The sequence below is a fragment of the Hypomesus transpacificus genome, chromosome 4 (genome assembly GCF_021917145.1).
Source record: "Hypomesus transpacificus isolate Combined female chromosome 4, fHypTra1, whole genome shotgun sequence".
Taxonomy (NCBI): domain Eukaryota; kingdom Metazoa; phylum Chordata; class Actinopteri; order Osmeriformes; family Osmeridae; genus Hypomesus; species Hypomesus transpacificus.
In genome coordinates, this window is record NC_061063.1 from 10391923 (window position 1) to 10404470 (window position 12548).

Consider the following 12548-nt stretch of genomic DNA (forward strand, 5'->3'; position numbering starts at 1 on the left):
GAGAGACCAGCCCTCAGGAGAGACCAGGAGAGCCCAGCCCTCAGGAAGAGAGGCGGGGTGTCCCCCCAGCAGCTCACCTGGTGGGCGCAGGCTGTGTCGCTGAAGCCTGTGCCCTGGATGCTGATGGGCTGGTGGGCGGAGCCTCTGTCAGGGGAGATGGACAGCACCACTGGAGAGGCACAGGCCAGCAGGCTGAAGGAGGTCCAGTTGGACTCCTTCTGTGGCTGGCTGCAGTACGCTGGCTGCAGGGCCACACAGCCAGACCTCCCCAGCTTGTTGGTGTTGTTGGAAACTATGGCTGAAGGAGACAGTTACCATGACAACCTGTTTGTAGAGTTGGAGCCTACCTAGAACATTCCTAATCCAATTACAAATAAGACAGAACACCCTGCCCCTCTCTACCCCCCCCACACACCCTGCCCCCTCTCTCCCACACACACACACACACACAGCTACCTGGGATGTGCCTGGCCTGTATTCCCCCCACTCTGACAGACAGCCTGCTGGTACTATCCTCCAGGGCTCTGACTCTCACAACCCCCTGCAGGAACCTGCTCTGGGCCTCGTCAATGAGGCCGCTGCTGTAGTAGTATGTGCCAGGAACAGTGAAGCGATAACTGAAGACACCTGAGGACAGAGTGAGGCGGGGGACATGTCACAGAGTAAGGCTCCATTCCACAGGGTTTACATGCGAGTGCGTGTAAAATGTCACTGTCTATCACATGAAACCAGAGGAACTAGTCATGTAGCTTTCTGGTGCCGTGTTGCAAGGATATGTTTTAAACACAACATGATATGTGAGCTCTGGACAGTGTGTGACGTGTGTCTTTGTCTGGTGTGCGGGAGGGGAAGCCCCTACCACTGAAGGTCTTGCTGTCCCCGCTGGTGAAGGAGGCGCCGTCAGGGAGGGTGCTGCTGGGGCTGGCCACGCTGAACACCCTGAAGCCAACGTTCTGGAGGAAGGGTGCAGCCTCCCAGCGCCACACCACCGTGTCGCCAACTGTGGCAGTCACCGCGGCAGGACTCCAGGCATAACCCAGACCCCAGTCTGAAAGAGACAGGGGACGATGGACAACCAGACAGACAGACAGGCAGGCAGGCAGGCAGGCAGGCAGACAGACAGACAAATAGGCACACAGATAGACAGGCAGGCAGGCAGGCAGACAGACACACAAACACATGGAGTCAGTGGGTGGAAATCATTGGAATACCTTCTTTAACAACGCGCCGGAGGGAACTTCACGGAAAAAGGCCTATACATACATAACAGTGTTCCTCAGAGGCTCAGACATCTTAAACACAGCCCTGTCACGTGTGTGAAAGCTCACCCAGAGCGCATCAGAGTAAGGACAGTATTGTTCCCTGCTCTGCCTGCCAGGGTACTCCAGTTTGACATGTGAACAATGAGAGCTGTAACCCTACCAGGGTGGGAGCCGTGATTGGTCACGGTGTGGGTCGCTTCCCTGGTCTCCATGACACACTCCAGCTCACTCTCCCAGGCCACTCTGACATCACACCCAACACCCCCTGTGGACGGAAGACGCCATGTTACACCACAATCACACTGATTTGAAGGATTGAAGGAGAAAGAGAGAGAGAGAAGGACATGCAGTGGGATTCAAACGGCGGTGGCTCCGGTAAGGCCTCAGCCTGCATGGTACCTGCCCGCCCTGAGCCTTCTCTTACCCACGGAGACGCGGTGGTCTGAGGCGTTGGAGGTGAAGCCCGAGCCTGAGATGGTCAGCCTGGTGGCTCCGAACAGAGAGCCCACCCTGGGGGACACGCTGGTCACCTCCAGGAGGTACTCCACGCTGACGTTCACACCAGCACTGCACGACACAGAACACGTGTTCACCCACAGCTTCCACTAAACATCGTTAGGGTTAACCTAGTTTTCATGTTTTAGCGGACAATTTGGAATCCCAATCTGCATTCAAACCCTGGGTCCTGCAGTAGGGACTCAGCCTGCATGCTACACACACTTAGCCGGTGAGCTACCAGGGCACCCCTTATCATACGTTTTTATCTCCAAGTTAAAAGATGAAATGTATTTGACTGTGTTCTATCATTAGGGAGACACGTGCTGATCTGGAGGCTGCACCTGGTTTTGGGGTAGCCGTAGTTCCCCACTCGCACGTCCACGTGATGGTGAGCGGGCGGGAGGTCGGGGAGGAGGCAGCTGATGCTGCTGGACGTCCACTGCAGAAGCACGCACACTTCCTGACCCACAAATACTGCACTGCCATTGGTCAGGTTGCCCAAGTTGCTGCCCAGGATAGTGAGAACTCTGTGTCCTTCACGACAAACAGGAAGAGGGTTTCAACACGTCAGCTCACTCAGTCACTATCTGGTTTGCACGACAACAGGAAATGATGCTACAGACGTATATCTAACTGTTTGTGTGTGCTGTGGTCCTTGACTGCCATGGCAACAGCAACAAAACCGGCACGTCCACATTGTGTCACATGAACATGTGAGGGAGCAGAGAGAACAAAGGCAATAAGCCGTACGAGATAGAAACCTATCATTCAGCCTTATCAGTTTTCAAAACTAAATTACCTTAAAAAGTCCTATAATCTTTCATCTCTTTGTTCTATGACAATGGCAAAATAATTGTCATGACAGCGGAAATGTTTGTGCTGCATATTTTTCAAACATACTTAGTGAATCTCCTTTGGCATTTGCTCATACAATATAATTAGAAATGCCAGCAAGAGGATTAGATAGCTATTTCTGTATGTAGAAAAAGAAGGGTCACTGTTTCATGCTATATGGATGCAAAAATCAAAACCATTAAGGATTGTTTGAGAGTCATAATATTGACAAAATAAAGCACATTTTTCAAATGACCAAGAGAGAAGATCACAGCTGTTTAGAGGACTGAAGCAGAGGAAGCAAGCTCACCGATCACTGTTGTGGAGACAGGACTGAGGCTGGTGATGAGAGGAGTCAGACCTTCATCGTAGGTGAACATGGTGTCTGCCGTCGCACTCATGTTACCAGTCCACACCGTGACCGAGCCCAACCCTGCAGGGCCCTGCAGAACAAACACCAACACTTACATCTAAACACTTTGTGATGCGGCTCGTAAATACACACTGTTTCTTGACTCCTAGACATCCAAAACCGTGTTAGTAAGTTGGGATAAAAGCATCTGCTAACTAAAAAAGACCTTTTAAAGATAAAAAAAAAATATATTCCATATCTGAATGAGATGAATGTGTATTTGATGAATGAAGACAGGAGTTGTGTGTTTGACTCACTGCAGGTGTTCTGCATGTCAGCTCACTGCCACTGGCAGAGACCAGATCACAACTGGCGTTGCCGACCGTCACCATGGTGTCCAGGCCGAACCCAAACCCTCTAACCGTGAGGAGGGTTCCTCCTGCGAGAAGGGAACAGGGGGGGAGGGTGAAAGATCTGCAGGAAATTCCCTAGTGGGATTCGAACCCAGGCCCCTGTGTGGTATGGGCTCTTATCCAAAGACCTAGAGGGGGGGGGGGGTTCAGACTGGAGGAGACAGAAAGAGGAAGTGTGTGTGATTTCCTGTGGGAGCTTGTTTACCTGCCGTGCTGCCAGAGAGAGGGCTGAAGGAGGACACCACGAGCAGGTAGGTGAAGTTGTGCTGGGTGTCGTCTTGGTAACGGGCTTCACCCAGAGATGGGAAGGTGACAGAGACTGGGTAGGTACCTGCCCTGGCCACGCCCACTTTGCACACCTGTGTGCTGACTGAAACCACATTCGGAAAAAAAAAATATATATAATATATATCATATTTTAAGGCAATCAAAGGAAATTCACTGCAGTTTCTATTCCGTTTCTGTGGTACTTGACCTCAAATAATTGTCATTATTCAATAACCAAAAACCACATTACCATAGCCATCGTGTTCCTTACCTGTGACTTGTTCAACATTGCATCTTGCCCTTCCCACCCAAACAGTGGCATTCTCAGAGCTGAAGCCCGTCCCTGTGATGGTCAGCAGGGTGCCCAGACCGTCTGATCCTGAAACAAACACAGCCAGCGTTGAGCTCTTCGGCTAACAGCGTTGAGCTCTTCGGCTAACAGCGTTGAGCTCTTCGGCTAACAACGTTGAGCTCTTCGGCTAACAGCTTTCAGCTATTCAGCTAACAGCATTTAGCTCCTCTGCTAACAGTGTTAGCTCAGTAAAACAACTTCAGAGGAGCTACGTTCCCTAGAGCTGTTTGAAAAGCACCTTGAGATGGACTGATTCCAGTGATGACTGGGGTCTGGGCCTCCGACCAGGTGTAAGTGCAGTCACCAGAACACTTTGATGGGATGCCGTTGATCTGAACCTCCACCTGAAAAGGTTTTTAAAAAAATTAAAAGATCCAAGTATAAAACGGTCAACCCAGGTAGAGAATCAATAAAATGCAAAATACTAAATACACAAATACATATGCAAACATCTGTGACTAAATACACCAGCTAGACATGCATGGGCCAACAATGGTTACAGTATGAACAACACCACATGATCTATAGCGTGCATTCATCCCTGTACATTCACCTCAACAGACATGCTAGGCTATAACGGGTCATGTTGTTAGTTATTAATTTGCATCCAGCAGGCTTAGGTAAATCAGGCTTATTAAAAGTGTTGTCAAGTCAGCTGTTTGATGTGGATGGTGACACGAACTGACCTGTGGTCTGGGTTCCCACACACGCAGGAAGTCTCCACTGATGCTTTGCTTGAACAGACCTCCATTGCGGTTCTTGTTAACCCACACTATGGGATTGGACCCGGTAACAGACAGGGAGTTGATCTGTGATTGGGCAGTCAGGGCTAGATGTTAAACTTGAAACAACAGTGACATTTTCAGCCTCATTTTACTGATTAAGCAGAGGGTGCGATTTGATGAAGGTCTTCATTATCAGCAGAAAGACAGATTTTGGAAGGGAAAAAAAATATATAAAACAATAAAACTAGAAAGATAAATCTAGGGTGGTAAGTTCCTATTAACTCTAACTCTTCTCTAACTGCGCAGATGTCAGATGAGAGTGACTTGGAGCAGGTGTCCCACCTGAAGAAGGGGCTGCTGTCCAGGGTTGGTGAGCCAGTTGACCCTCCATTTTCGGAGTTTGCAGTCTCCAAGGCCTGTAACCGAGACCTTGCCCATGCCTGGGACCCCCTGCAGAGCGTACTGCAGGTCCTCGGCGCTCACGTTCACAGCCAGCCCTGCGGAGCACACACTCAGGGTCTACACAGGGTTCCACAGGAGAACCAAACGACGGATGAGAGGTGGAGCCAGGTCGTGCAGTTTTACCTTCGACCCGGCTCCCGTAGATCTCCACGTCGAAGGTCCCAGAGAGGGGAGGGCTGGCCTTCTTCACGAGGTTGACGGTGGCGCTGGCAGTGTCCTCCGTGTACTGAGACAGGTCATTTGAGCTGTCTGTCAGCTGAGGAAGGCAGAACAAACTGTTGCACAAGACGGCACTTGTCTTCCACAGGGTTTAAAAGCCTTCACGATCATGTAGAAGCAGTGATCAAGACAGATACCCAACGTCAAACTTAGAGTTGGTTGGAGGACTGGAAGAGGCAGAGCTGGGACCTGTCTCCGAATGTTTAAATGCACACTTTGAAATATACAGTGTGGTCCTTCATCTGGCTCCACAGTGTGTCACAGCAACCAGTCCATCACAGCACAGGTACATGCAGTTAGATCTCTGCCTCTCTCTGACTGTCCATAAACCTCTTTGAATGATTTTGAAACAGGAATGTCTTGATGAATTGTGTTCACTCACCTGTAAGAAACCGATCTGGAACAGTGGGAAGTCGAAGGCGCAGTCCAGGGGTGTGGCCGTGATCTCGTAACTGACCACAGAGGGTTCTGGGAACTTGCGGACCACGGAGATGTCCTCAAAGAAGCGTCCCGAGCGTCCGAGGGCTGCAGGTTTTCTCTTCCAGACCAGCTCTGAGGGTTAGGGCAAACAGGAGCTGTCAGTCTCTGGGTCCTCTGGCTGCTTCTAAAGGCCAGTTCACACTGCCCCAACAATGTCCAAAAAACACGAATGTTTGGGCACTGTGAACTGGCCTGCACATTACACATACATTCAATTTCTGCTGTAGTAAAAATCCCTAAAATTGTGGATTTTGTTTATTTATAAAACACAATAATATAAACAGATAAATGAGATGATGATCAGATAAATCGATGTACCATTTTCGTTCACTGTGGTGGCCCTTCTTCCCAGGGAGACAGCGTCCACGTAGAAGTCCTCGCCAGACGTTGTTTTATACAAATACAGGTGCAGAAGATTGTAGGCTCCTCCGACAAAGCTTGTCTGTACAGCAGAAAACAGATCTACACATATGTAACTCCATCTGTAGAAAAACAGACAGACTGTTAGTTAGGAATCAGTGGAAGTCCATAAGGTATTGACGGTAATGTCGTAATATATATATTATTATTTTTACTTTATAGTTACTTACTCTTGGCCTTGGGTGAAAGTAACTACCATTTTGGTCATCTCTACTAAAATGTTCCCCTGAGGGTTGCGGTAAGACAACTTGATTCCAATTTCATTTTTTAATTGTCCTTTGTACGCAAAGCAAAGCTGTGAAACAAAATGAGACACACCTTATTTATTGTTCATGAATTTGTTGAAACCTTCAGCATCAGTGATGAAGTGTTGGTTTGAGTCCTTACGATTTTAAACAGCTGCAGAGGGATGGGTCCGTAGGTGCCCTTGGACTGCATGGGGAAGTCCTCCATGAACAGTATCTCAGGGTTCTTCAGAGACCAGAGACCACAGAAGGCCTCAGCCGTGTTGACTGGAGTTCCTCTCTCATCTCCATTGTACTGCAGGGTTTCAACAGTCAGAAAATGTCTGAAAAACTGTGATCTGTGATTATTGTTCAATTCACATTTGTATATATTTAAGTTAAATGCAGATGTAAAAAGTCAAATTCCCCAACGAAATGAATTCACCTGAAATTGTGTTTATTGTAAACATCTCTTACCACACAGATGAATCCCTTGACCCAGTCTATCCAACTAACCTGAGAACGATCCCCTTCAAAGTCTCTGAAGTATTTCAGCTCGTTGTTCTCCGTGGTCAGAATCTCACTGGGGCATTCAGAGGTCACCAAGACAATCAGCGCCTCCTGGACCTGTTCAAACAACAGAGTAGAGTAGAACACGTAAATAAAGTACAAACGTTACAATGTACAAATCCCTTAATCACTTGTACATGTGACTACTCTTTGGGGAAAAGGCCATGGGGTTTCTGCTGTGTGTTGTGAGGGCTGACCTCGGTGGCGGAGGCGTTGTAGGGGATGGGCCGGGAGGGGACATCGCCCCAGAGCAGGGTGAAGGTCTGCATGCTGCCTCTGCCCCTGGTCAGCTCCCTGACCGTCACATTCACGTCACCTCCCATCACCTCGTAGCGCAGCAGTTCAAAGTCACCTGAACACGTTCAGAAATGACTACCAGCATTTTTTTTTTCTCGCAAACTGAAAGTTTGAACTAAAAAGACTCGTAATGTCTAAATGTATCATCCCACTTTGAAGACGTGTTTGTCCTACCCCTGTCAGAGTTGAAGGTGACTGTGTAGTCCGAGCCGTAAGTGTTGGACAGTGGAGTCACCGTGACTGTGTCAGGTTGGAGGGTCCAGAGAGCGTTCAAAGCCAGCTCTATCACGGCCGCAGAGGCACTCACAGAGATCGGCCCTGACAGAAACACACACAGAGGTTATCAGACAAACAGACAACCCTGAAACTATGTACGTAAAGCCTGGACTTCTTTAGGAGCACAGGTGCCAGGCAGACAGGTGCCAGAGAGACAGGTGCCAGGCAGACAGGTGCCAGAGAGACAGGTGCCAGACAGACAGACGGACAGGTGACAGTAGCAGGAGAGAGATGTAGTGCTGAGGTGTTCTCACAGGTCTTGTGGGCTCCGTAAACCAGGCTGTAGAAGGTGCTGCCACAGAGGCTCCACCCCACACAGCTGCTGTTGACGGTCACTCTCTGGAGCTCTCTGACGGGCACAGCGTTGGTGGACCAGTTCTTCAAGTTCACCATCTGAACAACCGACATGAAAGAAGGCATTGCTAAGACGGAAAGACATTGAGTGTGTTGGAATGAAAATACAAAGATAAGATGCCGTGTAGCAAGCATCTTATCTTGTAAGATAAGAAGCTTGAAATCCCAATTCACAATCAAAAATAATTTAGCAATGCTTCAAGCCGCAAGGTTTTGTTGATAGTAGAACTTTTGAATTAAACCAATGCCAGTCAGCCAGTCAGTCAGTCAGGTACTCTACCTGCTTCTCAGCATACACGTCATATTGTGCTATGATGGTCTGCAACTCGCTGACTGCATCATCAGTCTGGTCTGCTGTGAAAGAAGCTTTTCCCTGGAAGAAGCCTACATCGATGAAGTTCTCGTAAGCCCACTCCTGTGTCAGCAGTTCAATGTAGTACCTGCGGAGGTTATCAGGGAGATCAGAGATCCACTAGCCTGGCTGCCAGCCCAACTTAGCCCCGCCCACAAACTATTTGGTCGGGAAGTTGGGTCTGGAGGGGCTTGTATTGGGGACAAACTATATAAGACCAGGAGCTGGTCGGACCAATGAAATTGCCAGGGCGGGCTTTATACGATGATGGACAGATGATCAACAGTAACGTAATCAATAACGTCACGAAAAAGCGTTTGGGTTTAATTCGTTTTCAACAAACAACATATTACGTTGCTCTAATTGGTTGTAGGTCTATCCAATTGAGCGAAGAGGCATTTCTTTTACGAGTTCGGTTGAAACACGCCCCATAGTCACAGCCCAACGGAGAGTTCTCAGACTCATATTCTGACTAGAATTATGAGTATGACAACGTCAGGCTAGGGATACACAATACCCAACAATGAACAACTGGTTTCTTTTTCTGGAGGGCAAAAAGGGATTGACTCACGCTTTCCCCTTCTCCAGAGCCAGGAGATCAGACTTCTGTGTGACGTCTTTTGAGTAGGTGGGACTGTAACGATTGTTGTACGCAATCTTGACCTGAGAATGAAGTCATGAAGTGAAATCACCAGTCTGACATGAGAAGCAGAGACAGTTGGACTGCTGGGTCTGTCGTACCTTATCTTTAGGGTCCCCCGTCAGACTGAAGTAGAGCTCACAGCGGTCATCCCCCCTGATGTAGAAGGTGTAGTCATTGGTGTCTGTCGGTACGAAGAACCCCCTGAGTCTCTCCACAAAGTACTCCATCTCCTGGGGCAGGGTGTGGGGCATGGAGTCTGTCCAGCCCTGCCAGTACCCTGTCCTGTTCCCATCGTAGGCCAGCACATCCGCCAAAGTATTAGGTTTGCTGTTATTCCATACCTCGAACTTCAAACCTCTGCTTCCTGGAGAATAAAAAATGCAACCAAGCCAGTCGTTTCAGTATTCTGTAATTTTGAGAAAAGGAAATCCCATACTGAAGAAAATTGCCATTCTTACTACTTAAAATCAGAAATATATCCACATCCAGATTGGCTGTTGGTGAATGTGTAGACAGGATCATTGGAATCTTTTGTGACGAATCTTGTGTGACGAGTCTAATTTTAGAGTTACGGGACTCGAGTTACGGGATTCCAGTTACGGGATTCGTTCACAATCTCCATTAGTGTTGACATTCCTTTTGTTTTCACAATCAGTTGTCAAGCAATACTTCTGCCGACAACCACATAACCACAGGAACACACAGTCATGTAACTGTAGATAGTTGGTGTTGAATCGACCAGATAAAAGGTTTTATGACACAATGTTTAATGTTCAGCCTGTAAGAGGTTTGTTATAACAAAAACAAATGTATATAATGTGTCTTTCAACAGCACCGATAAAGCCATACCAATACAAAACAATTAAACTAAACAGGACTAACACGTTACAGGCAGGGTGACAGGAAGGCTCTCTCACCAGGAAAGACGGTGCTGTTGCTATGGAGCTGGCCTGGAGTCATGCAGGTGATTCTTTCATCAGACACACTCTGGATATCACAAGGGCTGCCTTCAATTCACAAATAAACCGATTACACATTAAAGTGACCTCATTACATCATGATTACAAAACAGTCGTTATTACTTTTCTTCACAAGCTTCATTGTGAAGCTCCAACATGGTGCAACACTATATGTATGTAATGATTTACATTTATTGTGTTGTTATTTACTATACATTCCTCAAACAGAGACTCATTCCGAAAATGTTTATTCATATTTGTTTGAGGCTTTGCAGCTCAATGCCCAATGAATTATCGTTGTCCACAGGACCTAACCTTCACCCAGATTGATGATCAAAAACTGAACTCCACAAGTGTAGAGCTGCTTTGCCTCTGTGTTATTACACTATCTCATAAGATCATTTTAGAGCTTCTTTTACAGTGACAGGCAGTTACCTCCTATCAGGACGGAGGCTGCTTCATCAGTTTGGTCGAAGAATCGTCCACTGATGGTGACTAGAGTTCCTCCCAGCAAGCTGCCCTTGGAGGGGAAGACCCCTGTCACCTCTGGAAAACAAACAATCCAAACTTTACATCTGAATATTAAATTGTTATGAAATAAGATTGCAAGCTCGGCTTGTTTCCTACCTGCATAGGTTTGAAACATGGAAAGCTTGTTGGAAGCTGAAACCGTGTAGAGTGCTTTAGCTGGTAAACTCCTGAAAGAGAACAATAGTGTCAGGACAAGGAGCCTTCATGATGAGCTCCTCTACGTATCCAGGAATGTCCCTCTGCTTACTTACCTCCCATAGTCACTGTCCAGAATGTAACTCAGATTATGATGCCCTGAAAAAAGTTAGCATTACATTCAATTTGGATGACTGAATCATAACTATGACTTATTTACAAACTGTACATATTAAACTAGTCATACCAACGTAGGTTCCTGTAACTTTGCAGCTCATGTATCCATTTTGACTCGTCTCAGAGTCCAGAGTCAAGCCATATCTAGAGACAACAATGTAGAGTAATTATTGATCATTTTACAAAGGATATCAATTAATCACACCCCATTATCTTTGATCTTCTACTGTACTTTCTGAATTTAATATTTGTTCATGGCTTTGGATAGAAAGATCTGCTGAATGTAAATGATGAACAGGCCAGTTTTACTCACAGTGTGTCTGAGTTGGGCATCAGAAGGTCACAAGGCATTCCACCCATGTAAGCTCTGCAACGCATCATCAAGTTACAGAAACATGATACAATTAAGTAGTATTTTTCACAATAATGGCCCAATTTGGCAAAATGCTTCATTTAAACATGTTTTAATGGGTGAATTTGACCAACAACAAAAAAAACAACAAAAAGACATAAATAAATAAATAAAATATAATTCCCAATTCAGTTCACCTCCTGTCCAAACTAGACGTTAGTTACCTCAGGAATCTGACATCCAGGCCGTTTGAGCTCACTGCCGTGTTGCTTCCATACACGTCACTGTAAATCCTTCCTCTCACCGTAACAACGGTTCCTATGGTTACATTATCGTTTCACCCAAGATTAGGAAGATGCCAAAAATGACAAACAAATCATAGAATAAAACGGGCACAGGGGAATGTAAGTAAATAATAACAGGTTACAATAGACAGTACAGTTGTCATATGTAAAAACTGAATGCGAAATGGAATGGTACCTGGAACGCCGGTGACTGGTGTCACCTTGTCGATCGTAGGGGTGCGATACCACCGGGTCTGTCAATGGCAGGTTAAGTTATAAAATATGACAATCGGATTTAGATTTTTATATATAAAAAGGTCAATATAGATGGACTATTATCCAATGTCTACCTTAATTTACAAGATGAACCAGTCAAGTGACTTTTTTATGAAGATAAATGATTTAACTTACATATAAGCTGCAGCGGGGATGTTTGGCGTAGCCCCAACATATCTGGCTGTCTGGTATAGGAACCCCGTCCACACTGACGTGCACCACATACTGGTCAGCTGGCAGAGGTCTGTGACAGCGTCCAGATCAAAGATCAGGATACAGTGTCCCAGTGCACACAGCTCATTACTCATCGTTAATTTAACAGTAGAAGTGTTTACTCTGGTTTAGCTCATGAGAGTGGACTCAAAGTCATATAAACACTCATGGTGTTCAACTGGACATTTGCTAAATTAACAATAACTAAACAGATAACAATAACAGAAGTACCTTGTGTAGCACATTATTTGATTGCCATGGGTGGAGTCTCTTTCCACATCACAGGGGACAGATTGGGTGTCTGACACAAGGGTCACATGGTTGCCAAAGTCGTCATTTGCTGCATTGAGTTGGAACTGGTTTTCCTGGGCAAAACCTAAAGATAATATATTTATTATAATATCTATAGTATGGAACAAAGTGTTGGACACATTTGATAGTATTTTTTGGCAAGATTTACTCTAACTGTCCTATGACAATAGATTCATAAAAGATCATATGAAATCTGTTAGTATGTAAATTATGTAGTTATTAGTAAGCCTATAATGTATTTGCATTTTTAAGATCAAAGCTTGGCTTAATTAGGAACCAACTAGAATAATTATAGTAGTTTGTTACATT

The 12548-nt window shown here is 46.2% G+C and overlaps 1 protein-coding gene across 1 annotated transcript in view; it reads right to left on the reverse strand.

Annotated features, from left to right (window-relative positions):
- Window positions 1-12548, reverse strand: part of pkhd1l1.1 (PKHD1 like 1, tandem duplicate 1) — a 32983-nt gene that overhangs the window by 19695 nt on the left and 740 nt on the right. The window contains exons 4-38 of the mRNA XM_047019730.1: window positions 12159-12303; window positions 11850-11958; window positions 11635-11692; window positions 11379-11472; window positions 11116-11169; window positions 10873-10946; window positions 10742-10784; window positions 10587-10657; window positions 10395-10505; window positions 9918-10007; window positions 9099-9364; window positions 8929-9020; window positions 8286-8445; window positions 7906-8044; window positions 7550-7693; window positions 7276-7430; window positions 7025-7135; window positions 6672-6824; window positions 6455-6579; window positions 6183-6346; window positions 5767-5936; window positions 5289-5421; window positions 5046-5200; window positions 4665-4787; window positions 4217-4322; window positions 3898-4005; window positions 3565-3729; window positions 3264-3385; window positions 2905-3037; window positions 2102-2294; window positions 1687-1829; window positions 1423-1527; window positions 860-1048; window positions 457-627; window positions 78-298 (exon numbers count right to left, since the gene is read on the reverse strand). Coding sequence (XP_046875686.1) covers window positions 78-298; window positions 457-627; window positions 860-1048; window positions 1423-1527; window positions 1687-1829; window positions 2102-2294; window positions 2905-3037; window positions 3264-3385; window positions 3565-3729; window positions 3898-4005; window positions 4217-4322; window positions 4665-4787; window positions 5046-5200; window positions 5289-5421; window positions 5767-5936; window positions 6183-6346; window positions 6455-6579; window positions 6672-6824; window positions 7025-7135; window positions 7276-7430; window positions 7550-7693; window positions 7906-8044; window positions 8286-8445; window positions 8929-9020; window positions 9099-9364; window positions 9918-10007; window positions 10395-10505; window positions 10587-10657; window positions 10742-10784; window positions 10873-10946; window positions 11116-11169; window positions 11379-11472; window positions 11635-11692; window positions 11850-11958; window positions 12159-12303 — 4595 coding nt within the window. The remainder of the gene's footprint in view (window positions 1-77; window positions 299-456; window positions 628-859; window positions 1049-1422; window positions 1528-1686; window positions 1830-2101; window positions 2295-2904; window positions 3038-3263; window positions 3386-3564; window positions 3730-3897; window positions 4006-4216; window positions 4323-4664; window positions 4788-5045; window positions 5201-5288; window positions 5422-5766; window positions 5937-6182; window positions 6347-6454; window positions 6580-6671; window positions 6825-7024; window positions 7136-7275; window positions 7431-7549; window positions 7694-7905; window positions 8045-8285; window positions 8446-8928; window positions 9021-9098; window positions 9365-9917; window positions 10008-10394; window positions 10506-10586; window positions 10658-10741; window positions 10785-10872; window positions 10947-11115; window positions 11170-11378; window positions 11473-11634; window positions 11693-11849; window positions 11959-12158; window positions 12304-12548) is intronic.